This window comes from Mauremys reevesii, linkage group 16 (genome assembly GCF_016161935.1).
Source record: "Mauremys reevesii isolate NIE-2019 linkage group 16, ASM1616193v1, whole genome shotgun sequence".
Taxonomy (NCBI): Eukaryota; Metazoa; Chordata; order Testudines; family Geoemydidae; genus Mauremys; species Mauremys reevesii.
The window spans coordinates 33,973,929-33,999,795 of NC_052638.1; the positions used below are offsets into that span (position 1 = coordinate 33,973,929).

The window sequence follows — 25,867 nt, forward strand, 5'->3', positions numbered from 1 at the left end:
CTTGTTCTTCTGACATAGTTTCTGTTTTGAGTGAAGTCTGTTTTGAAGGGACACTGTTGTCTTGAAAATCATTTCCGTGTGAAATTCTGTACTTGCTATAGTTACAAGTAACCCTTAAGATTATTACACTGCAAAGAAAACAAAACCATTATTTTTAATTAGTTTTTACAGTTCCTTTAATATTGTGGATTTGACTGCACTTAGGGTATCGTCAATTTCATCCTTTACTCTCAATAGACTGTTAGCTTCTCCTTTGCTGAAAAGACCCTTATAAATATCAACAGGGGAGCAGAAAAACCTTTAGAAACCATGTAAAAAGGCATTAAAAATAAATTTGGGACATTCTATTTAATGAATATCTTCTCAGAAGCTGGATTTAAAAAAAATTAGTTGACTTTTTAAAAAACTGTAAGAGGATTTCAGTCCAAGTAGGATCGGTCATTGGGAGAAATGAGTTTTCTAGTCTGTTTATTTTTATTGGCTGGCTTTTACGAAGAGCTTTAGAACAGATCTAAAGACTGTATTTTGCCTCAAAGACATGAAGTGTGGATTCTATGTTAATCATGTGATGTGCTAAGCATCTCAACTGAAACTATAGTAAAGAACAAAAGAACAAAATTTTCAGACACATAGATGAACATAATTTTGTTGGGGAATAGTCAAGATGTTTTTTAAAGGGAAATCATGTCTCACCAATCTACTAGAATTCTTTGAGGGGGTCAATAAGCATGTGTACAAGGGGAATGCAGTGGATACAGTGTATTTAGATTTTCAGAAAGCCTTTGACAAGGTCCCTCACCGAAGACTCTTAAGCAAACTAAGCAGTGATGGGATAAGAGGGAAGGTTCTCTCATGGATTGGTAGCTGGTTAAAAGATAGGAAACAAAGGGTAGGAATAAATGGTCAGTTTTCAGATTGGAGAGAGGTAAATAGTGGTATCCCCCAGGCAGGGCCAGCGCAACCCACTAGGCGACCTAGGCGGTTGCCTAGGGGGCTAACCTTTTGGGGGCGGAGACCGCAGTGGCTGGACCTTCTGCTGCCTCTGTCGGGGGTGGCATTTCGGGGGCGGGACCTTAACATATTCATAAATGATCTGGAAAAAGATGTAAACTGTGAGGTGGCAAAATTTGCAGATGATACAAAACTACTCAAGATAGTTAAGTCCCAGGCAAACTGGGAAGAGCTACAAAAGGATTTCTCAAAACTGGGTGACTGAGCAACAAAATGGCAGATGAAATTTAATGTTGATAACTGCAAAGTAATGCACATTGGAAAACATAATCCCAACTATACATATAAAATGACCGTGTCTAAATTAGCTGTTACCACTCAAGAAAGAGATCTTGGAGTCATTGTGGATAGTTCTCTGAAAACATCCACTCAGTGTTCAGTAGCAGTCAAAAAAGCAAACAGAATGTTGGGAATCATTAAGAAAGGGATAGATGATAAGACGGAAAATATATTACCTCTATGTAAACCCACGGTACGCCCACATCTTGAATACTGGGTGCAGATGTGGTCGCCACATCTCAAAAAAGATATATTGGAATTGGAAAAGGTTCAGAAAAGGGTAACAAAAATGATTAGGGGTATGGAATGGCTGCCATATGAGGATTGATTAACAAGACTGGGATATGATAGAGGTCTATAAAATCATGACTGGTGTGGAGAACGTAAATAAGGAAGTGTTATTTACTCCTTCTCATACCACAAGAACTAGGGGTCACCAAATGAAATTAATAGGCAGCAAGTTTAAAACAAACAAAAGGAAGTATTTTTTCACACAACACACTGTCAACCTGTGGAACTCCTTGCCAGATGATGTTGTGAAGGGCAAGACTATAACAGGGTTAAAAAAAACTAGATAAATTCATGAAGTATAGGTCCATCAATGACTATTTGCCAGGATGGGCAGAGATGGTGTCCCTAGCCTCTGTTTGCCAGAAGCTGGGAATGGGCGACGGGATGGATCACTTGATGATTACCTGTTCAGTTCATTCCCTCTGGGGCACCTGGCATTGGCCATTGTCGGAAGACAGGATACTGGGCTAGATGGACCTTTGGTCTGACCCAATATGGCTGTTCTTATATTCTTAACCCTAATAAAGTCAACAGGAGTTGATGGTACTCAGCAACATGAAAAATCGGGTCCATAATTATGTGTGTTGCAAATGTTCTTCAGGCAGTACTTTAACAACCAAGAGGTATTTCTTAGCTTTTCCACCTCAGGTTATACCTTTTGAACAATACTCACATTTGTCTTTCGGATGTTTGCTTTGGATTTGCCTTTGTTCTGAGACGAATCTGTTAAATATAAAGAAGATAACAGAATGTTTTACTGCCATTTGTGAGGCTGCCAGACAGCAGTGACTGAGCATTATGACTTAAATAAATCATGATTTGCCTGCAATCTGTTTAAAAGTCAGGGTTACAGGAATCAAACTCCCAGGTTATGATAAGCAGAAATGTTGCAATGGGCAAAATAATAACAATAAGCAACTAATATAAAGAGGAGGGTCCTGCTTCTCTTCTCACTTACAGTGGGGTAAATCAGGAGTAAATTCATTGAAGTTGATGGAGTTAAACTGGTGCAAGTGAAATAAAAATCAGAATTTTATTTGTATTACCATGGTGCATAGGAGCCCTAATGATGAACCAGGATCTCATTGTGCTAACTACAAACACTGACCAAAAAAACAGTCCCTGCCCCAAAGAGCTTGCAGCCTAAGTGGGGGTGCAAAGACAATTTGAGAAAGAGCAGTGGAAATTAAGGGCTCAGAGTTATTACAATAACCCGTTAGTTCATTGGATCAAATGTATCACTAGCTTTACACTAGTAGGAATGTAGCTGCGACTTGAGCTATCTAGCAGCATGTTATTTGTCAACAGCGGTTCACGTTATGCTGAGATTCAGACATTACACAACATCTGGAGGTATTTCCCAGGCCACATCTGTAGCTAATTCTTTCTAGCACAAACAGCACATGTGCAATATGTAACCTTGTGCGGAGAGACTCTAACCTGGGACCACATCAAAGCCAGGGTAGCTCTCTTCATTAGGCAAAAGTAATAAGAAGCCACTGGCTTTTTTTTTTTAAAGGATTTTTTAAATTGAATTGAGAGCTGGTACGAGGTACATAATGGACAGTCCTTGGAAGTCCATTTTCTTATATAGGGCTTGATCCTGCTCTATTGAAACCAGTGGCAAAACTGCCAATGATTTTGTAGTGCAACTGGGGCTGAATGAGACAGTAACAGAACGAGCAATGCCGGCTTCCCTGTATTGCATAGCCAACCTGCCTCCTCCCCTATACAAGGGGACACCTGTACTGAGTGAGGAGCATGTTTTCCCTTCTCCATGCCTAGTCAGTCTCTTGCCTTTCTACTGAGATTAGCAGCAAGAGAGTCAATTAGTAAATATGTAGGCTCTGGTTTCTTTCCCCAGAGTGTCCAAGAGGCTTATCAGCACTGGCTCAGGAGGGAAGCAATTATTAGAGTCCTATATGCAGACCATGCAAACACTCAGGGCAGTGAACTGATTTATTGTAAAGGGTCACAGAATATGATTGCAAACAGCAGTGCTAGGTAAGCATTATTACCTTCTTTAAGAGAATTGTTGGCCAATACGGTGATGCTCCCAATCTCCAGACTCATGTTCGAGAAGGCATTCATAGCTAGCACCTTGACCACAAACGTACCTAGGAAGGACAGGGTGCCAAAAGTAGATAGGGCATTAGCAGCAGCAGTGCACTGGACCTACATGTTTGAGTCATAAAATCCAACTTTGTGTCCCAGGCCTTCATGAAGAAATCCTCTTCCTCCCTTGTGAATTACTAGGCAATACTGGAATAAACGACATCTTTAAAATAAGTTATTTAGGGGTTATTTGATCATTTAGCTCTTGGGATTTTACAAGAATTATGATTATTGGGCAATAAAATTCAGTCAAATTCGCTCCAGAGGAAAGAACTCTTTCTTCTGTCCCTCTTCTGAGCCTCCAACTACAGTTTTATTTACACCAATTCCAGACCCAGAAAACAGCTCAGCACCTACTATCCCATGGTATTGTTACATCCAGGAACAGTGTAACCTGCCTGCCTCCAAACTGAACTTCACTGGATCACAAACTCCACCAGGTTATAGGGTTCTGTAACACCCTGACTGTGAGTGAGTCAGCAGCAGTGGAAATTGAACCTGTGACCTCTGAATCTAAAAGCATGAGCTTCACCTGCCTGAGCTAAAAGGCAAAATCTACTGTTTGCCAAGCTGTGGCAGGCTTATCAACCTCTCCGTGTGGCCCAGCCACCACTAGAGGGGGAGAGAGCATCACAGTGAGTGGGAGAGGGTTACATTTGCAGCTTTTCACAATATCTCCACCCGGGAGACAGAATAGCTGGAGTCAGGGCCAACACACAACCTTCCAGTGTGATTGCCAGTCCAAGACAGCCCACATCAGAGCAACTCCATCCAGACAATGTGGCTTCTGCCTCAAGTCTCACCCCGAGTCTGTTAGGACTGTCCCCCTGCCCTGCCAGCAAAATGTGCTTGCACAGTGTGTGCCCCTCAGTTGCCTTGCAGATATTGTGGGGCCCTCTCCAACTCCAGGTACCAGACAGAACACTTTAACCGCACTGTCTCACATCAAGAGTTTGAAAGTTGTGCTACCACTGTCATGGTACGAAGCCTGGTGTACGATGTCTTGCAATGTCAGAAAGCCCAGCTCTGGTCATTACCATGCACTAATGCTCATGGGCATACATAGCTGCTAAGTGTCGGATCTTGTATTTGTTAGAAAAATAAAAGACTGAAGGCGCAGTTCTCCACTTTGTTACACCAAGTTTGCATTGACCTGACACCAGTCAAATCATCAGAGTCACACTGGTATAGAACTGGCCCTGAACCTTTAGGCTACACAAAAATAATTGCTTGAATCAAAGAAGTGAAAACAGAAAATATGTAACTGCACAGCTGCCACACAGAGGGCACAACAAGCTGCATGTCCCATCCTTCTTACAGACACACAACAAACCTCTTGTCAAACTGAGACTTGACCATAACTATTGATTTTTAAAGCATTACAAAGAAATATTAAAGGAGAGAAAAAATACAGTATCTGCTATGTGGCCTATATAGCTCTGAAACTGTGATGCTCATGTTTTCTATGTAGGACACCTTTGAGTCTATCCGAACTCAGTCTGTGTGCAGAGACAGCAGCTATTTTGTTCTCAGAATTGCTGCAGCCTGTTGCAAAGAAGATACAGACACTGCTCTCTCGCATGGAGATTTAACTTTTGTTCTTTCTTGCTTTCCTTAATCTAAAGTAAAAAAAAAATAATTCAGACTCTTTGTGTATGGGAAAAAGTAACATGCTAGGGAGCTGTACCTTCAGTATGAACAGGAATACTGTATATTCTAGATTCTCCTTTACGGATGTCTTTCTGGTGAGAGTAAGTTTCATTAGACCCGACCACCTCAAACTTCAGCTTATCTGGTGCACCATGAACCACAGAGACATTTATCTCCAGGTCTTTTCCCATTTCCAGTGTGTGGGAGGCTAATGCAGCCTGAAGACCAGATATAGGTTCAACTAAATGAACAGCAATGCTTTCAGAAATCTCGGATGTCGTTGTGTTGCTGGTCGCCAGAATTTCCAGTTGATGCACCCCTGGGCCAATCAGCTGCTGAGAGGTACCATCAAGCGTCAGATTGTGAGGGACAATTCCTTCCTTTGCGCTGGATTCAATCAGAGTTGTATTGTCAGCTGTTACAGTGTAGGTCACTCCAGTACCTGGAAAGTAGGATTTCAGAACTTGGTCACAGATCATCCAACTCTACCTGTTCCTTGTCACATTGAGGTGCATAAATAACGGAGTCAGGCAACTATTGCAACAATGTTCTGCAAACATTCATCTCAATTTTTAAATTCATTCACTTCATCTGTTTTTGTGCCCCTTTTGTGTTTGCTTTTAATGAATATTCTAACAAATGAAGGAAGGAATGTTGTGAAAACAACAAAATTCAAGCAAATAATATTGAATAATAATATTGAATTCTTAATCACGAGCATGCAGACCAGAAACCTTATTCTAAGAGTTCTGATCACCCAGTCAAGAACTAGAGATACGTCACGGGACATGGTCCTACAAGGTGCTGAGCACTTTGGCCCTGATTCAGCAAAGCACTTAAGCACATGCTTAACTTTAAGGCTCTGAGTATCACTGTTGACTTCAATGGGACTTGTGCCTAAAGTTAAGCACATGCTTATGTGCCTTGCTGGACTGGAGCCAGTGGCTCTCTGGCAGGATCAAGCACTATGTGTCCAATCAAAACAGCATGAATATTGATTATTTAAAATGTTCAACACAATCTGCAGACCAAGAACCATCTATAGAAATTATTCTGTAAATAATTTTGAATAACAAATACATTTGAGAAAAATCAGTCTGCTTGTGACAAATTCATCTAATAAATGATTTGTAATGAATTATTCATCCAGCTCTAATATATAGTTATCATGCTTTGCAGTTATTTAGCAGCTTTGCTCCACACTGACAATACCGTCCATACAAGTGCTCCTGGTGAGGATGCGCACCACTGACCCAAGGAGGCAAGTGTGCACACACAAGCAATTTAATAACTGTAGTGGCTGTATGCTGATGTAAGTTAGCTGAGAACCTTGAGAGCAAAGTTCTCAGAATGCTTTACAAATATGAATTAATCCTAACAATCTCCATCTGAGGTAAGTCAATATTGCTATATTTTTTATGCAGATGGGCAGTTGAGGCACAGCCAGGTTATGTGACTTGCTCAAGGTCACACAATGAGTCTGTGCAGAGCTAGAAACCAAGGGATGGGTCTCCCAGTGCCCCTGCTCTAACTATTAAATACAGTGCCAATAAGAGCAGGGTGTATTCTTTAGGCCAGTGTGCTCCTTGATTGTCAGACATATCCAGAAGAGAAAAAGGTTTGGGCTCACATCTGAAGTGTTCCAGAAGCATATAACATAGACTGCACAGGGATGGGGCAAAGTTAGTTTGAGAAAGTTAACATTTAGTGAAAGCTTTCATTTAAAGAAATACACATTTGCTTAGTGGAGATTCTGCCTGTGCCCACTGAACCTGCTACTCAACTGTGCAAACTGATTACTCTCACCTCCATTAAGTTCAACTTGGATCCATAACATCTCCCCATACAGGGTCCTGCAGTGAGAACTGTTTCCTGATTCGTACTTGCTGTAGCACCCAGTAATGCTGAGCTGATCCATCTTATCCTGAACTGTCACCAGCTTTTGTGCTGTAACGTGCCACTCACTGGTTGTGCATTCCACGAAGACAGTAAACTCTCCAGGAGAGGTATACCGGTGTGTCACATTGCTGGACAAGCTTAAAAATGCAAAGGGGACATCCAATTGTCATGGAAGGTTGCACTGAGAGGTTTATAGCTGTATGATTTGAAAGCAATGGCCACCATTCCTGAATTATAGCTCTAAGGGAGATTGTTATCTCCTGCAATCACACTGATTCCTATTTTGCTTGTGTATTATTCCAGGGTTAAGTTTGTCTCCCTGTCCCCAGCTCATATGTCGTAACATGGTATGTCAAGGACGATCACACTACATTTCTTCCCTCCCAATTTTTCATCCCCATTTAACCTACTGCTAAAGTCAGTGGGAGCAGAGGATACTCAGCATCGTGCAAGATCATCCCAGTGCTGGCCTATTTTTCTCTCCCTAAGCATGGTCTTATCTATGCTTCTGTCAGGGACTGCGGGTCTCAAAGCCCAGTCCACAGGCACCAGTAAGTTCCAACCTGCCACCCAGTGACTTGCTAACAAGTCCTCAGAACTAGAAGCTGGACTCCAACAGAGGACTCCAGTCCTGGGATCTGATTGGTGGAACACTGGGGGTCCTGATTGGTTCCCTGCTTTTATTTAAATCATGAACAGGAAGTTGTCCATGCAAGTGAGTGCCCTCCTTCCCACTTCCCAGACTGCTTCCCTGGTGCTACCTACTCCTATTGCCTGACTCTGATCTCCTGGTAACCTGACCCTGCCGGCAGGGGCGGCTCCAGGCCCCAGCACGCCAAGCGCGTGCTTGGGGCGGCATGCCGCGGGGGGCGCTCTGCTGGTCGCCGGGAGGGCGGCAGGCAGGCAGCCTTCGGCGGCATGTCTGCGGAGGGTCTGCTGGTCCCGCGGCTCCAGTGGACCTCCCGCAGGCGTGCTGGAGCCGCGGGACCAGCAGACCCTCCGCAGGCACACCTGCGGGAGGTCCACCGGAGCTGCGGGACCGGCGACCGGCAGAGTGCCCCCTGCGGCGTGCCTCCGTGCTTGGGGCAGCGAAATGTCTAGAGCCGCCCCTGCCTGCCGGCCTCTTGACTGTCAGTCTGCCCTCTGGTATATCTCAGAATCTGATCTCCTGGTATCTGACCTGGCTCCCAACTCCTGCTCCAACCACTAGCTCAGACTGTCCATGTCCTGCTCATGACAGTTTGAATTTGTTGGCAAAAATGTCTTCTCATTGCTAACACCGGTGCAGCTCTACTAGCAGCATCAATGGTAGGCACACTACTATAGAAAAGGCTCCTGCAGCCACTGGGCTCTGTAACAACATAGGGGAAATACCCCAAAGCACCTAAGGGATTTAGGATCACAAGTCCCAATTACTTCCCTTAAGGGCTTCTGAAAATCTCTCCCCAGGCAGTCTAGCCCTGTTCAACGCCCACAGCAGAATAAGGAGGTGAGATAAACCATGGAATGCAAATAAATATCCCTGGGACCATTATTTATTAACTATTTATTTATTACAGTACCACCTAGGAAGCTTAATCAAAGGTCGGAGCCGTATTACATTAGGCATTGTACAGACACATAATAAAGGTCTTATCTTGACTATGAAAAAGGTTGAGTTTAGATAGGACTTAGCTAACATGAGTTAGCTGAGATGGGTTAAGCACAACCTCAGCTGGACCCCTTTTTCCGAGTAAGACAAGGCCATAGGGGACAATCCCTGCCCTAGAGCACATCCAGTCTAGGTGTCAAACAGGACACAACAGGTGACAGAAACAGACAAACCCGGTTAGTGGGGGATTGAGGGAATGAGGTAACGATAAAACACGTTCACTTGCTGAGACACGGTCAAACTAAAAATAATACTGGGTTTTTTTATAAAGCTCTTTCCCTGTGTCATTAATAACATCTTGAGCTATTAACACTGAAAGAATGTTTAACAGCCACTCTACTTCTTGCCCTTTCTGCTCTTTGATTTTTCATTTCACTCATCTTGGATTACATAAGTAGATGGATGAGTTTTTAAGGTGATTCCCTCTCTGGATTTCCCTGCACTAGAACAATGCAGAAAAGTGTGATTTTCAAATACTGCAGAAAAATATTTGGTGGTTAAAAGAAAGAGTTCATAGATTCCAAAGCCAGAAGGGACCATTGTGACCTAGTCTGACCTCCTGTATAATCTCAGCCATTGAATTTCCCCAAAATAATTCCTAGAGGATAACTTTTAGAAAAACATCCAGTATTGATTTAAAATTGTTAGCAATGAAGAATCCAAGTTTTCATGGAATTAGAATAAAATAAAGATAAACAAAGCACCATGGAACCATTTTCAGTAATAACAGGTATGGAAAAATACTCTTTGAAAAAGCCCCAAGATATTAGCTTTAAGCTCCTTGGCAGTTTCTCCTTAGAAGGGCAGCAGGTTTCTCAGTAATTTTGTGTGTACAGAATCTAGATTAAAGTCCACTAGAAGGAAAAGGAATTCACTCATACTGAGCAGATGAAAGATCATGGCTGGCAGCTTAATAGACTAGGCATTGCTGCTTTTAACAATTTCAAAGCAAGTTACAGCAAAATCCACCCATCTTGCCTGCATGTCTTGTCACTGCTTTGTTTGCAACATCTCATTTTAAGTGACTTGAAACACAAAATACCTCCCAAACCTCTAAAACTAAAAAATCCTTAGCCTTTCTGTAAAATCATGTATAAAAGCTTTATCTTACGTTAGAGGGTAATAGGGATCAATAGTGTGTCCATCTCCAGTGCTAATGATACAGGAGAGGTTGCCAGAATAGGGAGAGAGTAGCCATTTCAGAGAAACTGTAATATTTTCAAAGATAAAGCACGTCTCAGTCACGGCCAGTTGCAAACCTGTAAAACATAATGCACAGAGCACAGCGTCATCACCTGCTCATTGCAAACTTGTTTTCATGTATTGTTGGCATCTGGACTTAGTTGAAGCACAGTTGCTTGATAAATGCTGCCTTGTTAAGACAATTGAGGGAATTAAAGACATGAAGTACCAAGTTGATTTTTCCCTGGGTTTGCGTGTCATGATTCCTGTTGAAACGTTATACTCTTGAGAGTTTTGTACATACTTGAGATTCCTAGTCATATATATTTATTCAAAGCCCTATACAGCTGTTATCTGACGTGATCTTTCTTGTTAAGCACACTCTTCTTATGCAATTAATCTGTATTTAGCCGTGTCCTTTGCCAGAGTGTGCTTCACTGTTCTAGCCTAGCCTTCCTTGAGAATACGGAGCTGAAGGGAAAAAACATGGGGGGACTGCATAGCTCAGGGCAATGGTAGTAGGTTATAGATTCACCTCTGGATCACTGGTCCTACTCCAGCCCAGTTCAGCACTGAGGGCTGTTTGTTGGAATCATTTCAGTTCTGAGGGGACAAGTGTCTATGTCACACTAACTGATAACTTCTTAGCCGAGAGGCCAAGGATTGAATGGGCCATGGAAATTTAGGAGTGGCCCTTCTTTGTCACAGCTGAACCACTTTGTTGAGGCAGTTTTGAGTATACTCGTGCTATTTACTGCCTCAGCTACACCTATTCTCTGTGTAAGCCCTGTGGCTTGACGCCGACCAGAGATGGGAGGTAACTGAGTGAGCTCTCTGATGGCATCTGCTGGAGAGCAAGGAGAGTTTAAATGAGCCAGTACCTCATTTAAATATCAACTCTGTTCTCTGCTGTCATCTACTGGAGAGTCAACTGTGCGAGGCAGTATCTTATTTACATATTAACTGCAAGTAGTTTGGGGACGCTAGGATATATAATTTGACTACGTTTTGTACTTGGGGCCCATATTTTTGAGATTACCCTGTTGGGAACCCCCCTGGGCAAAGCCTGGGCAAAGCCTGGGTATGAGGTCATCCTGATGAAAGTGATGTTGGCTGAAGTGGGGTATAGGGCGACAACCCTCCAGAATTGGCCTGGAGTCTCCTGCAATCGGTATCAATCTCCTGGTGACTAGTGGAAGCAAGCCGGGAGATTCTGATAGGCTATTTTAAGAAAATGACATTACGTCATGTTGGGGGGAAAATAGCTGGAATAGCTTCAGTCATGGTTGGCAACCCTAGTCGGGTAAGAGGCCCTGGACAAAGCCAGAGAGAAAGGGCAAAGAACGTGCATTGTTCCTGGGTGGTAGGGATTCTGAGGGGTTCATAACACCACTGGTCCCCTTATATCTAGAAGAGCAGAGCTAAGAGCAGTAATTGTGTTAGGAGAGCAGAGCTCACCAGAGGCTTCCAGTTGTCTAGCCAGTGGCAAGCAGAGGTCAGAGCCCTGCAGCAGTTTTTGTCACATGAGCAGCAGGCAGAGCAAAGCAGCATTTGGATTTACCCACAGGTCACAGCTTGCAATAGGAGAGCAGCAGAGTGAGAGCAGTTGCACTACAGTGAGAACAGAGGAATTCATAGCAACAGTCTGTCAGCCTAGTGACTCTGGTGAGGTCTCCCTGTCCTAGCTGCTGAAATCAGAGAGCTGCCTACGAAACAGGGACCTTCCTGGACTCTTGGAATCACAAACTATGAGTGAGGAAGCTGGGGACCAAAGAACTGAAATGGGAGGCTGGGAGGTAGAACAAACTGCGTCAGCCATTCATGGTCTAATTGTTTGGGACTGTGATTTATGCACCCCGAGGTAAATGGTGGTGGAAGGTATTGAACTGGAAATATTTGTCCTAGTTCAACCTGGTCTTTCTTTTTCTCTTCCCCCCAATAAAATTCATTTGTTTAAACCTCTGTGCTTGAGAGTGAGTTCAGATTTGCTTAGCAAAGGCTCCAGAGTGGTTTAGGCTTCCAGATTACTGGATGAGGGTTTGAACCCAAAATGAAGGAATTATTGAAAATCCCCTAAAATAAGGATCTGGCCCTTGTTGCTGCCAATGCCATTGGCAGAAAGGTTAAGTGTGGATACATTAAAATCTCCACTGCTAACATGCCAGCATCTTTCACAAGTACTTGAGTTCACTCACACACATAACATTAAATTATAAAAGAAAGCAAATGTCTGTCTTTAAAGTTGTACCTGAACTTGGAACAGTACAGCTGGAACCCCTGAGATTTGGGGGAAATTTTGATCTGGACCTGAACTTCTCCACTTGGGGCTTTCTCTGTGTGATGGATCCCAACCTGAATGCTGGATCTGAACCTCCTCAGACACTGGAATTTCAGATCCATGTCTGATATTCTTGGTTCAGCTCTGTCTCTAACTTCTAAAACTATTTTAAGGAGCTATGTCACCAGTCACAATGTTAAAACATCGTACAGTATGGGCACTATGGCTACAACTTTAATACTTACCTTCCATGCAGTGATATTGAACAGACAAGTAGCTCCCCAATGTAGGACAAGGATCTCCAAAGAAGGTCCCATCTGATGCCACCTGGCACGCCTGGAGTCCGTGACACTGCCCTGGAAGGCATCACAGTCTCATGTGCACTGGCATTTGATAGATTAAAGTACCAAACTTTAAATTTCACAACAACTCAAAGAAAAGATGGGTATTGAAGTAAAAAAAGGGCATTTTCATGCCATCGATTTCTGAGCAAAATTGAAAAATGGGGAAAAGAGGGGCAGGAACAGATGATCAGACAAGCTGCATGATTTTTTGAATCAGTCATGCTTTAGATGGAGACCAGCAAAAAAACCCTACAACTTATGACTATTACAAAAGTGGAAGGAACTAGGATGTGCATTGAATTTATGGTTATGTCAATTATAAAGTAGAACCCAATTTTTAGGTGTTTAGTAGATGAAATTGACATGATAACTAAATAGGATGGAAAGATAAACATAAGGATGAAATAATGAATTAAAGTCAATGATATTGTGCAGGTTCCATGCCAGAGAGACAAGAGAAATGTGGGAAGAAATTTACTTTAATGGGATTTGTACAAATGGAACAATGGATGAATAAAGTCCCAAGTGAACAGAAAACTTTGTAGCCTAAAATCTGGTGGATAAATACCAGTGTCTTTCACCTGCATGTACTTTTCTTCCATGAGGTTTCACTTCAACCGTCACTGGGCTCTGCCTTAGCAATAAACAATTAAATGTGTCCCATAAATTCCTAGTCTGACTGAAAGAATGAACAAGGCATGAAGCTAAACTCTACTGATGAGAAAACTGCAATGGAATGAGAGTGAAAGCTTTTGATCATGCTGTGAAAAAATGAGTAAAACTAAAAACGTAAGAAATGCATAGCTGAATAGTAATAACACCTCGCTTCTGTATAAAGCTTTTTCATCAGTACAGCATAAAGCACTTCACCATGTTTAGTGTATTTATCCTCACAACACCCCAGTGAGGCAGAAAAGTATTGTTATCCCCACTTTACAAATGGGAAACTGAGGCACAGAGAAGTCAAGTGACTTGCCCAACGTCACTCAGGAAGTCTCTGGCAGAATAGGGACATGACTCCAGATCTCCCAAGTCCTAGATTAGTGGCCTAACCATTGAACAATGGGCTATGTACAAGAAGGCAGCTAGAATCAAGCTTGCGTATATGTAGTTTTTATTTGCCAGTAATGGGCCAAATTCTGCTGTCAGTGGCACTAATGTAAAACTCAACTCTGGCCTTGCACAGGTGTTACTGAGAGCAGAATTTGACCCATGAACATCCACAGACATAAAGCAAGGTAAGTTGTTTTAGATACCACACATTGTAGGGCTTACTGTAGAACTCTGACAAATGCTGCAATGAGAGATTTACCTGCTACTTCATCCTTGACACTGGTCCAGCTACAATCCTCTTCCGTGTCAAGCTGGAGGGGAGTCTCCAATACACAGTAGTGAGGGGTCTTCCGCCCATAGAAACTGTCACCAATCTGAATGACTTCTCCTGATCCACATTGCATGGTGGCATTGAAGTTATCACAAGCAATGCTCTGGCCAGATTCTGATGGGAAAGGAAGAGCAGATGTCATCTCAGACAAGGATATACAGTGCATCCTCTGCCACTGGGACTAGGAACAGCTTCTCCCCTACCAGGAATCTGTGTGGTCTTATCCTGCCCAAGAAATGAGACCCCCATCGTGATTCCTGAAGGTGGGTCTCAACTAAAGTTATTTTGAAGTGTTTTTTTTTAATTGAAATTTTGACAAAATTTCAACATTTTAAAAAAACGGGAGAATTCAGATGGGATTTTCATGAAACTGTCTCCATTTCTGAACAACTACAGAGCTGGTTGAAATGTTTAAGAATTGTGAATTTCTGGGAAAAAAAAGGGTGGGGGGGATTTTTTTGGGGGAAACTGCCGTTCCCTCCCCCTTTTTTGATCACCTCTTGCAATAGTCTCGACTGTTAGCATGCTGGCTCCTCAACGCCTGTTAGAATGAGCAAAAAGCTGTATTTGCGGTTTGGAGGAAGTGAGGTGTGGAAGGCTCTGCTGAGTGTGTGTGTTAAAAAAACCAAGTTTAAATGACACTGGGATGGAAAACAAAAAGGTAAAGTTGTCTGTAATTCTTCATCAATGTTTTTAATGAATAATGCCTTTTGTTTTGGGTTCATTTTATTGAAATTTCTGGGGGTTTTTTACAAAAAAAAAAGTAAACCAAAAATTTTCGGTTTTTGTTGTTTTCCCCCTTTCTCTCCCTTTTTTCTTCTCACTCAGTAGAACAAAAACAACAACTAAAGAAAAAGAAGAAGAAAATGGGGAAAATGAGAAGAAAATGGAAGGGGGGCAAAGAACAAAAACCATCATTTTTTTTGTTTTGAAAAGCAAAAGAAGAACATTTTACAGACTTAATTTCTTGAAAAAATGAAAAGTGAATTCAAAATGAAGAACATTAAAAAAAATTAATTCAACATTTTTTCCTTTAAAAGTTTTGACCAGCAATACTTAAAGGATTCAGGCTACTTGTAAGATTAGAGACAGCCCCTAGGTAATGTGTGATCTGCTTTAGGCTCAGGAAGTTGCCCAAGAGAAGAGCTTACTTATTCAATAGGGGGCTTGACTGTAGCCTACTCATGGGAGCGCCCCTTACTCACATGTGAAGTCCCATTGACTTCAGTGGGACTGTGTGGGTGAGTAAGCATAGAAGGATCATCAGGGCCGCCTCCAGGCACCAGCCAAGCAAGCTCGTGCTTGGGGCGGCAGATTCTACGGGGCGGCATTCTGCCCAATCCTAGGGCGGCATGGCCGCTTTTTTTTTTGGTTCGCCGATCTGGCTGCCCTGTAGGGGGCGGCAGCATGGAGGAGGGGAGCACCCTGCTGGGAGCCGGCTGCGCGCTCCGTCTGCCCCAGCCGGTGCCAGGTCTGCAGCAAGCCTGGCAACCAACGTCCTTCCCTCCCCGCCGACCGGAGCAGCGCGGATCCCACCCGGCAGGTGGTGTGGTGGTTGGGGCCATGTGGCAAGCGCCCCGCTGAAGTCCTGGCCGCCCTCCTTTTCTCTCTCACCCCCTCCCTCTTCCTCCCCTCCGCTAGACCAGGGCACATCTGCAGCGCAGGGAGTCCCCCTGCACCCTGGCTCTGGCTGCCCTGCAAGGTTTTTTTTTCCCCCCTGCTTTGCTGCTCTGGCCATGCCGCAGGTGGTGGTTTGTTTTTTTTTCTTCCCCTGCTTTGCTGCTCCAGCCACACTGCAGGTTGTTTTGTTTTTTTTTGCTTGGGGTGGCAAAAAAGCCAGAGCCGCCCCTGAGGTTCATGCCCCTAAACACACCCACCTTATTCTTTGAGGGGCAAGCTGATAACTGTCTAGGATTCTTCCAGCGACCTGAACTTATTTAAGAAAGAAGATGCCTGAAAACCCCTTGGTGTCACTTACGGGAGCCACAGAAGGACATTGCTTCAGTTGCCCCAGATTTAAGGACATCATTCTCCAGTGGCAACTGTGACTGTTCCTCTTGAAAGCCTTGATTAGCAGTGCCAGTGTGTGCACACTGTGGGAATTGTGTGCTATCCTTATTTAATGGCTAAATCTAAGCCTCGCTGTATCTATAGCAACATGACCAGATTACAGATTAGAGCCGTCTAAATAAGCTTGTAACATAATTTGCTGTTAAATTCTAGTTGGGGCTATTATCTACTGCCTTTTTTTTTTTTTTTGTTCTTTTCCTTCCACAAAGAAGGTTGTCATTATAGCTGCTCCCTCAGCAAGTTCTGCATGGCATTTATGCTTTAAAAAAGTAGGATTAATTGACTAACATCCATTCAAAACCTGTTTAGAAATGTGTATTTTGACTATAGTATAGTGCTATGGTTTATTATGCATCTAACAGTGAAATGGAAAGAATAAATCCCACAAGGTCTGTGAAGCTTTAACTGCAGATAGAGAAGCATGAAAAGTTCTGGGAAGAACAACAGAAGGGAGGAAAGCTTAGTTACAAGGCCATCTATCTAGCTGTGCTTTTATACTGCACTTACCAGCATTATATCTGACAGGGCCGGCTCTAGGGAGCACAACTGCCAAAGCAATAAAAAAAAAAAAGGTGTCCGGAATTCCTCCCCTGAAATTGGGCCACCCCAAACCCGTGCTTGGCTTGCTGGTGCCTAGAGCCGGCCCTGGTGTCTGAGCATATAGACTAGTTTGTCAGACCTCATAGACATTCACGCTGAAGATGCCAAGCATATTAGAAATATGATTCAACCCTCACAGTAGCCCTGTGGGGGGGTGGTAAATGCTGCGATTCTCATTTTACACCTGGGCAAACTGATGCACAATGAGGTTATGTGAGCTGCTAAAGATCACATAGGGCTCAAGCCAACGCACAGTGAAGCCAATGAAAAGACTGCCATTGACCTCCTTGGACATTGGATCAGACTCATAGCATGCAGAACTGGTACAAGAACCTAGTCCTCTCTCCCGCTCCCCTGTTCTAACGATTAGTGAAGTTTATTTGTGCCTCGGTGGATATGGACTGGAGATGTTGAAAACAAGTCAGTGATTTGGATCAATCTCTGAAATGGTTGATTGATGCCAGGAGTTTCTACACTTCATTTCTGGGTTAATGAAGAAATAATGTAATGGAACCCATTATTATTAATCTGTTTCAACTCTAATATTGCTCATTAAAGGCCTGATCCAAACCCCATTGCAACAAAATCAATTAAAAATTTTAAAGAGCTTTGGATTAGGCCCTATGGTAATGAACGCTGACCTCCTTCCAAAGAGAGGGGTGATAATTCTGGTTGTAAAGAAAAATTTCCTTTTTAATTTTAAATACATAAAATACTGTATTTGATAGTAGAGCAGGGCAGGAGCATTGTTAGAGTTTGCTGGAACACTGGATTCATGTATATTAGTCAATCTGCAACCAGACTCTGCTGCAAAAGAGCTGCCGTGTTGGTCAACCCATCTTGTCCAATATCCTATCTCTGACAGTGACCCATACCAGAGCTTCAGGGGGAGTGTACTGAACAGGGCACTTCTGAAGTGATCCACCCCTATCTTCCTGGGTTCTGATAGTTAGAGGTTTAGGGTTGCCCTAACCATAGGGTTGAACCCCTGACCATCTTGACTATTTGCCATTGATGGACCTATCCTCCATGAATGCATCCAGTTCTTTTTAAAATCAAGTCATACTTTTGGCCATCACAACATTCCATGGCAATGAGTTCCACAGGTTAGTTATGTGTTGTGTGAAAAAGTACTTCCTCTTGTTTGTATTAAACCTGCTGCTTATTAATTTCCTTGGGTGACCCCACATTTTTGTAGTGTGCGAAAGGGTAAATAACACTTCTCTACTCATTTTCTCCACACCATTCCTGATTTTATAGGCCTGTATCATAATCCACCCCCCTTAGTCATCTCTTTTATTAAGTAGAACAGCCCTAATCTTTCTTAGTCTCCTCTTTATAGCCGTTCCATAACCTTGATCGTCTTTGCTGCACTTCTCTGAACTTTTCCCAGTTCTACTAAATCCTTTGGAGATGGGGCAACCAGAACTGGATACAGTATTCAAAGTGTGGCTGCACCATGGATTTCTATAGTGGCATTCTGATATTTTCTGTCTTATTTTCTGTCCCATTCCTAATAGTTCCTAACATTTTGGTAGCCTTTTTGACCACTGCTGTGCCCTGAACAGAAGTATTCAGAGAACTATCCACAGGGACTCCAAGAACTCTTTCTTGGGCGCTAACAGCTAATTTAGAACCCATCATTATATGTTATAGTTGGGATTATTTTTTCCAATATCCTTACTTTGCATTTATCAACATTGAATTTTAATCTGCCATTTTGTTGCCCAGTCACCCAGTTTTGTGAGATCCCCCCTAACTCCTCGCAGTCTGCTTTGGACTAAACTATCTTGAATAATATTAAGATGCCTGTGACCTTAGCTCTAGTTTATGCAAATGAGCAGCTTAAAATGCCTCACTCACATGAAACCGATGAGAAGCACAAATTCTCCTTATATGTGGGTGTGTATGTTGGAGGAACTAGTATAGTCAGCACTCCATTCCGTGGCTGCTTGATCCAAGCCAGGATTTACCTGGGTGGTAAGATTAGGCACCACAGGCTGCATTTGTTTGGTCTCCTGCTGGAGAGCCAGAGTGAACTACAGGTTCTAGTCCCTCTCCTTACCTTAGGGGAAACTGCAGGCTGCAGTGCCGTACAGCAGATGTGGTTTGAGAAAAGACAAGAAGAATGTGCTCAGATAATGGTTTCCAGTTACTCCTGTGCTCCTAGGAGTTCAGAGTCTGAATTAACCAGTCACTAGTTGCATAGTGAGTGAATGCAGTGGCCTTCCATCTCTGGAACCTGCTTCTATTCTTGACTTTGGGCACATGTGGAAATGACTTTAGTAGTCCCATCCTTGCCCCTCGTTGCAATCAAGATCCATATCATATAACAACCACTTCCTTTGTCGGCATTAGAACCTGAACCATCGAAGTGCTGAGTACCCACAATTCCCATTGACTCTGGTGCTCAACCCCCCTCTGGACCTTTCCCTCTGCCAGCAGATATGCAAAGGGGACAGCTGCCTGGGTTTTCTGTTTTTTTTTTAAATAAGCTTGATATTTATTTACTGAATGATGACTTTTAACAAATCCTGGGTAATTTAAACATTGCCTGAAATACAGCATGCTCAGTTCTAGCACCATCTGCTGTGCATCTTACCAAATTCACAAATGAAGTCAAACTCCTGACTGCAGTTTTCTGTCATGCCCCATTTATAGCCAGCGTTCTTCAGGATGTATCCACAATTGGCTAAGAGAGATGGCTGATCCTCATGCCAGTTGCTGTAGCTTATATTTGAAGTGTCCAACCAAATCAGTGATCCTGTGAACAAAGTAAACCACATCGAAAATGTCTGTAACCATCACTTGGAGTTTGCCAGCTCCTGGAACTCTGGACTGAGCCTCCAGAGTCTAGACTACAACAATCAAGGCTACTAGAGTCTGGATTTGGGACAGAATGGACTAGAAACTCCTGCTTAGGTCAGTAGGGAGGTGATAGGGTCAAGCAGTTTGCTGGGCCAGTGCTGAGTCGGGGCTGCTCAGCTGCTCTGGGAGAGGAGGGCCTGACTCAGACACATAAAGGCATGTTGTAGTTTCAGTTTGGAGTTTGGGAGCAGCTCAGAGAGAAGAACAGTTTAGAGTCAGTCTCAGATTAACACCCCTTCCCCCCAAAGGGAGTCTTTGAACTTCTGTAGGGTCTAGCGCATGGGTCAGGCAGTTCCAGCCCTGCAGAGACCAGCATTGAGAGGCAGAGACCCGACTCGGCTACCGAGAGCCAGCCGAGCAGGTTGAGCAACCATCCCTTATGTTAAGGGACCATCCCTTATTGCATTGCTTTGTCCCTTTGAGGGTGACCACCTGTCACTGATTTTGAGATTTATTTATATGTATTGTAAGTACCATTTTAAACATTAAATTGAAGCATGATAATTGCATTATGTACTTGAGGGCAGTAGAAATGTACCCTTGAGAGAAAAATCTGTGATATGCGCAGCTAAGGGAAATGGTGTTTCCCTAAAATATCCCTTAAAATACAGCGCTGGGCCTTATTTTTCTTGTGTTTTTTCTCCATCTAACAAATGTGGTCCCCCTACACAGGACGGCAGCCTGGGGAGCCAGGAGAGGCCCTTGCTCCAACCAGAGGCAAAGATACTGTAAGAGGATCCTTTTTTTGTTTAAGCCAGCCAACATTCCCAGTGCTGCAGCAACCCCTCAGCGTACCATCTGCCTGGGAAGGTGCCAGGGAGACAGCTGGGGGCTGGGAAGAGGTGGGAGGTGAGAAATTTGGTGATGTTTTTAGTCCTTGTTAATTAACCCTAACACTTTCCTTCCCCAGATCCTAATTTCCTGCTCCCAGTAAAGTTCCCCTTTGTTATACTGTTGGTTTTGGTGGCATTTCTTTGCTGGGGTTTGTGTTGATGTACTTTGTTGTTTCCTGTGTATTGGGTTTTATACTCCTGGCCAGCAGTGGCAACTTATTCAGTTTCCCAAGAGACAGCACCCTTTTGTGTCTCAGCCCAATGAGGAGGTCCCCTTGCGGGGAGGCACCAGGTATCACAAAAAAGAACCCAGAACCCAACACATATGAGGAGAGGGGAACAGCCACTCCAAGTAGCGAGTGCCAACAAAGAGGCTCGAGCCACACCTTGTGGGAGACGTGGGCTATTGTCAGTGAGAAGCACAGCTATAAGGCGAGTCCTGCAGTCCTTACTCAGACAAATCTCTCACTGACGCCAATGGCAGTTTTGCCTGAATCGCGGTGCTAGGATCAAGCCCATTGTCATGAGACAGATGGCACCAACATTATATAGCCTCTCAAATGCTTATGCTGGAGTAATGTAGGCGTGTGGTTCTGACAGAGGTTCAGATTTTCCTCCTGAGCGGATATTGAGCCCATGGAAATCCAAGCCACTGCAATAATTGTCTGAATAATTGTCCTTGGATTAGAATTATAATAATATTAACAGTGAGGTGCTTCCAACGTTTTAACATAGGACACCCACAAAAACGCACCCCTCAACCTGTGCCAATCCCTATGTCTCAGGGGTCCATGGACACATAAGGTGGACTGGGGATTCTAGTCTGTTATATCACCATTTAAATAAGAATACATTCTCATAAACATGACTGAGGGAGAAACACCACTATTTATTTGTCACACAAACTTATATGAAGCTGCATTTTGCTCATCTGCAGTTCCTGAATAGGGTGATCGGATGTCCCGATTTTATAGGGACAGTATTGATATTCAGGGATTTCTCTTATATAGGTGCCTATTACCCCCTCACCCCCACCCCAATTTTTCACACTTGCTATCTGGTCACCCTATTCCTGAAAAGCCTATGGACTTTATTGTTAGTACATTACAGAGCTCGGCTTGCACCATTGGAAGAAGAGGGGGGATGAAGACCTGGAAAGGGACTCTGGTTGTATTCATTTAAAACTGTATTTTTAAATGCCTAGCACCTTTCATAACACAGTCTTCCAAGTCTCAGTGATGTTCATTAAGGAAATGTATCCTTTTGCATGGCGTTTAGGTACTGGATCATATATATTCATTTATAAATTCATTGAGTTTAAGGCTAGAAGGGACCATTTGATCATCTAATTTGATTGCCTGCATATCACAAGCCCTTACATTTCACTCCGTTACCTTGTTTGTGTGTATATATGTGTATATTGTGTGTATACATATCTATAAAAAAGGGCAAAATTCTGCTCTGCTATACCAGTGAAAATCTGGGCTAACTCCATTCTCTAACTTTGTAGTATAGAGCAAGTCTACAATGGATTTACACTGGAGTTACAGAGAGCAGGATTTAGCCCATTATTACGACTGATGAACAACCCTGCAGTCCTTTGATAAAGCATTTGAGATGAGTTAAGCAGAAAACAAACAAGACATTGGTTTTTCCTTCTCTTAAAAGCATAACATTCCTACAGCTTTCGGGATAGTAGATATTAAATATTGTTCCATCCCCAATATACAGATGGGAAAACTAAGGCAGAGAGAGATAAAATGACTTTGCCCCAGGTCACACAGAAAATCAGTAACAGAGCTATGAATAAAACCCAGGTTTCCTCGCTTACAGTTTCCTGCCCTAGCCATTAAATTAGGTCCTGCCTTGTGTTTGAGATGGTCTTGTCTACATGAGTGTGGATATGTGAGCATGTTTAAAATGGGCCATCAACTTGAAGAGGACCTCAGTAAGGTCTTCCAGATAGGGTCCATATAACAATAGTAGTTATATGTATTGCAATAGCATCTAGTGGCCCCAGCCAAAGATCTGGGCCCTACTGGGCTACTCACTGTACAAATACATCATAGAAGACAGTCTCTGCCCCAAGGAGTTTACAGTCAAAATACACAAGGCAGGCAAAGAATGGGAGGGGGACAAGAAGTGCAAAGAGTTGAAGTGATTTGTCTAAGGTCACACATCAGGTCAGTAGCAGAGCTGGGAATAAAACCCAGACCCCCTGCCTCCTGGTCCAGAGGGTCATGATGCCTCTCATAATAGAAGCAGCTCTGTAATACATTGGTATATGCCCCTAGATGTCCTCTGATGATACTAGAACAAGAGTCACTCATCAGCAGAACCCTACAGTAGGGTTTCCTTGCATTACTACAGCGATGTAGTAGCTCTTTCAAGTTGCAACCTAACTTAAAAGAAGGCTCTATTTCTCTTTTGAGATCACCTACCTTCTGTAGTTTCATTCAGAAGGGAACTTGAGGTCAGTCCTATCCACCACTCCCTGTCCTCGGAGATATGGTTCTGCAAGAACTGTTGAGTTTCCTCATTTTCAATAAAAATGAGGTGCCCCCCTCCTCTCTCACACCAGCTCTGGGCGCTCGTGAAAGTGCGCTGGAGTCTCACAAACTCGTAGCATGAAAGGTTGAAAGCCACTTGGTACTTTGAACAAGGTATCCCCTCCTCAAGAGCAATTTCCTCCACAGCCGAACGGAGAACGAGAGAGGAGAGAACAGTGATTAGAAGCCACATTCTTAGCTCAGCGATTGGAGCCCTCCATAGCACTGGTGTTGTGCACCACATCACCACGCTTTTTGTCCCTCTCTCTTCAAAGGCTTGGGCTGTCATCCTGTTATGCCATCAGTCTTTCTTTTTCCTCCTTGCTGTTTGTCACATAATACCAGCAATAGCATAGGGAACAGATTGCTCCTAATAAATAAAGGTTATTGCGTCTGGGGATACATGCAGTAAGTGTCAATGCTAACTCGCTGCAATGGGCGATATGAGAACCATTGTGTAAACGTCTCATTCCAAATCAAGCCAGTTTGCATAGTGGTCATTAGACTTTTCACCTCGTCCATGAATGGAAAAGATAAAGCTGATATATGTTGCCATTGGGCATATGATACACTAAGATAACGCCTCTCTGTCAAAGGATTCATTGTACTGAACATTTGTGGGTGAGTGCTTTACAACAACAAAAAGAGCTGTAATCAATAGGAATGAATGAAGAATGAGAAAAATCAGAATTTAGGAAGACAGGGAATTATAGAGATGGGAAAGAACCAAGCTGCTCATCTAGATTCTTCTAATTGATTTGAAGTATCAGAGGGGTAGCCGTGTTAGTCTGGTTCTGTAAAAGCAGCAAAAATCCTGTGGCACCTTATAGACTTGCATCCGAAGAAGTGGGTATTCACCCACGAAAGCTCATGCTGCAAAACGTCTGTTAGTCTATAAGGTGCCACAGGATTCTTTGCTGCTTTTAATTGATTTGAGTTTCTCTTATTATTATTTCAGATTTTGGATGCTAGTGTAAGATATATATAATTATCATATGATGGTCACGCTGCTCTTGCTTTAACACACACACAGCCGGGGGACTCTCAGCTGTTCCAATTAAGTTTCACTTTGAGATTTTTGATGCGTTAAATTCAAAACAAGTAATCAACCCAGGTGAATTCCATATCTGGTGACAAAAAAGAAAAGGCTTGCATGATCCCCTGTGAAGCTAAACAGAGCTCCCTTATTTGATCATTGCTGCCTGTAGCTTTACAAGAAAGTGGATGAGGGAGTTAATGTTAAAACAAACTTGTTTTTCAAATTACAATATTGCCATGGTTATCAGAATGTCTTGGGGGCCTTAAGTTTACATTGTAAGCCGGCAGATCTGATACCCTAATCCGAGGTAATGGGATGGCCTTTGGGAAGCTAGACCACAGTCTTTAAGTGCTAAAATGCATACGTGCTTTTGAGCTTGCATGCAAAGGATGTCCTCCAGGTTTCCCAAAGTCTGCTGGCTCTGCAGCCCTACTAGGATTAAAGCTCTTTTTACCCTAGAATCTCAGGGCCTGATTTTCCTCTTGCACTGGGTGTTACATGGTGTAACTCCACCAATTTCAGTGTGGTTGCTCGATTTACACTAGTGTAAGTGAAAGGAGATTCAGGCTCTTACATTCGGTGATAAATCATGTCTTACAAAAATGGGACACTTTTAAGTCTTATGCTTCAAGCCTTTCTTACAAAGAAAACCGTACGCACTGCAGCCCATGAGCACTTACAGTATGAGTGTCAATTCAAAGACTGTCCTACAACTCCCCTTCCCAGCCACTCAACCAGCTCAGCAGGGCACAGAAGAACTAAGGTATTTTAAGGTAAAATCATGCACTATAAGGTTTGTCACAAGGCGCGGAGCTGAATGTGTGCATTGTTTACTTGGTTCAATACTGTACATTTGAATTACATTTGTCTGAAAGGGCCTTAATCCTCCCATGCCCTGTTGATCTGGCTGGCGTTGAGGAAGCTGGACTTGGTCTAAGAAGCTGGAACAGATGCTGTTTCTGAGATCACAGGTTTCAGAGAGGAGGCCCAGATAGAGAAAGCTGTGCTTTATCAAGTGAGTCTGTCTCAGTGATGTGGGAATATGCAGTTCCTGCAACTGATACACACTGCCATATTTGTGAGATATGGATTGATCCTTTCATATCTTTTGATCCTTTCTCTGCAGCTGAGAATCTAGTTTCACGCAGATCCTGTTAGAAATGCCAGAATTAGAGATGCCACAGGCAGAACTGACGCAGCAGATCCAGAGTCCATTGCAGTCAAGGGAAGTATTTTCTTTGGCTTCAGTGGACCTTGGATCATGCCTGTAAGAGAACAGTGATGAGTAGAGCTGCCTAAAGCATCAAGCAGGTTCTCCAGACAAGTCCGCAGCTGGCAGTTTCTACGGCTGTGTGATTTTTTTTTTTTTAAATCTACTGTTGCCTCGAGTAACCCATCAAATGCCTATACGTGAAGCAGATTAGAGAAGTTTGCTGACTTTGTGCATTTCACTGTCCCGTGAACAGTCAGTTACTTTTCTGGTATTTGTGTGGGTCTTTCACACAGTACCAGGGGAGAGAAAAACATTTAAAGATAGCAAAATATCTCTGTAAAGCCACCATAATCAGCAGGGGTTTTTTCAGGGGCAGATGCAGTACCTGAAACTCCTTTAAACTAATTTTTGGAAACTGACCAGATTTCAAGTGGAAAGTGCCCCTTGAATTTAATGCTTTGTAAAACACATGATTTTTAAAAATTTTCTTACCATATAAACTTATCTTCATTTTAAATAGCTTCCTCAAGATAGAAGTTAGTTTGGAGGCTTCATTGTACCGAGATACAATAGTTTGTTGTTTTCCTGGACTGTATGGAAGTGGGGATACA

The 25,867-nt window shown here is 43.1% G+C and overlaps 2 protein-coding genes across 2 annotated transcripts in view; one reads left to right on the top strand and one right to left on the bottom strand.

Annotated features, from left to right (window-relative positions):
* PKD1L2 (polycystin 1 like 2) overlaps positions 1 to 23,197 on the bottom strand; it is a 65,783-nt gene extending 42,586 nt beyond the window's left edge. The window contains exons 1-9 of the mRNA XM_039502663.1: positions 22,897 to 23,197; positions 19,357 to 19,518; positions 14,013 to 14,198; positions 12,602 to 12,712; positions 10,008 to 10,155; positions 7,153 to 7,382; positions 5,384 to 5,788; positions 3,600 to 3,698; positions 2,255 to 2,304 (exon numbers count right to left, since the gene is read on the bottom strand). Of these exons, the coding sequence (XP_039358597.1) occupies positions 2,255 to 2,304; positions 3,600 to 3,698; positions 5,384 to 5,788; positions 7,153 to 7,382; positions 10,008 to 10,155; positions 12,602 to 12,712; positions 14,013 to 14,198; positions 19,357 to 19,518; positions 22,897 to 23,197 (1,692 nt within the window). The remainder of the gene's footprint in view (positions 1 to 2,254; positions 2,305 to 3,599; positions 3,699 to 5,383; positions 5,789 to 7,152; positions 7,383 to 10,007; positions 10,156 to 12,601; positions 12,713 to 14,012; positions 14,199 to 19,356; positions 19,519 to 22,896) is intronic.
* BCO1 (beta-carotene oxygenase 1) overlaps positions 1 to 25,867 on the top strand; it is a 104,190-nt gene that overhangs the window by 32,292 nt on the left and 46,031 nt on the right. The window lies entirely within an intron of this gene.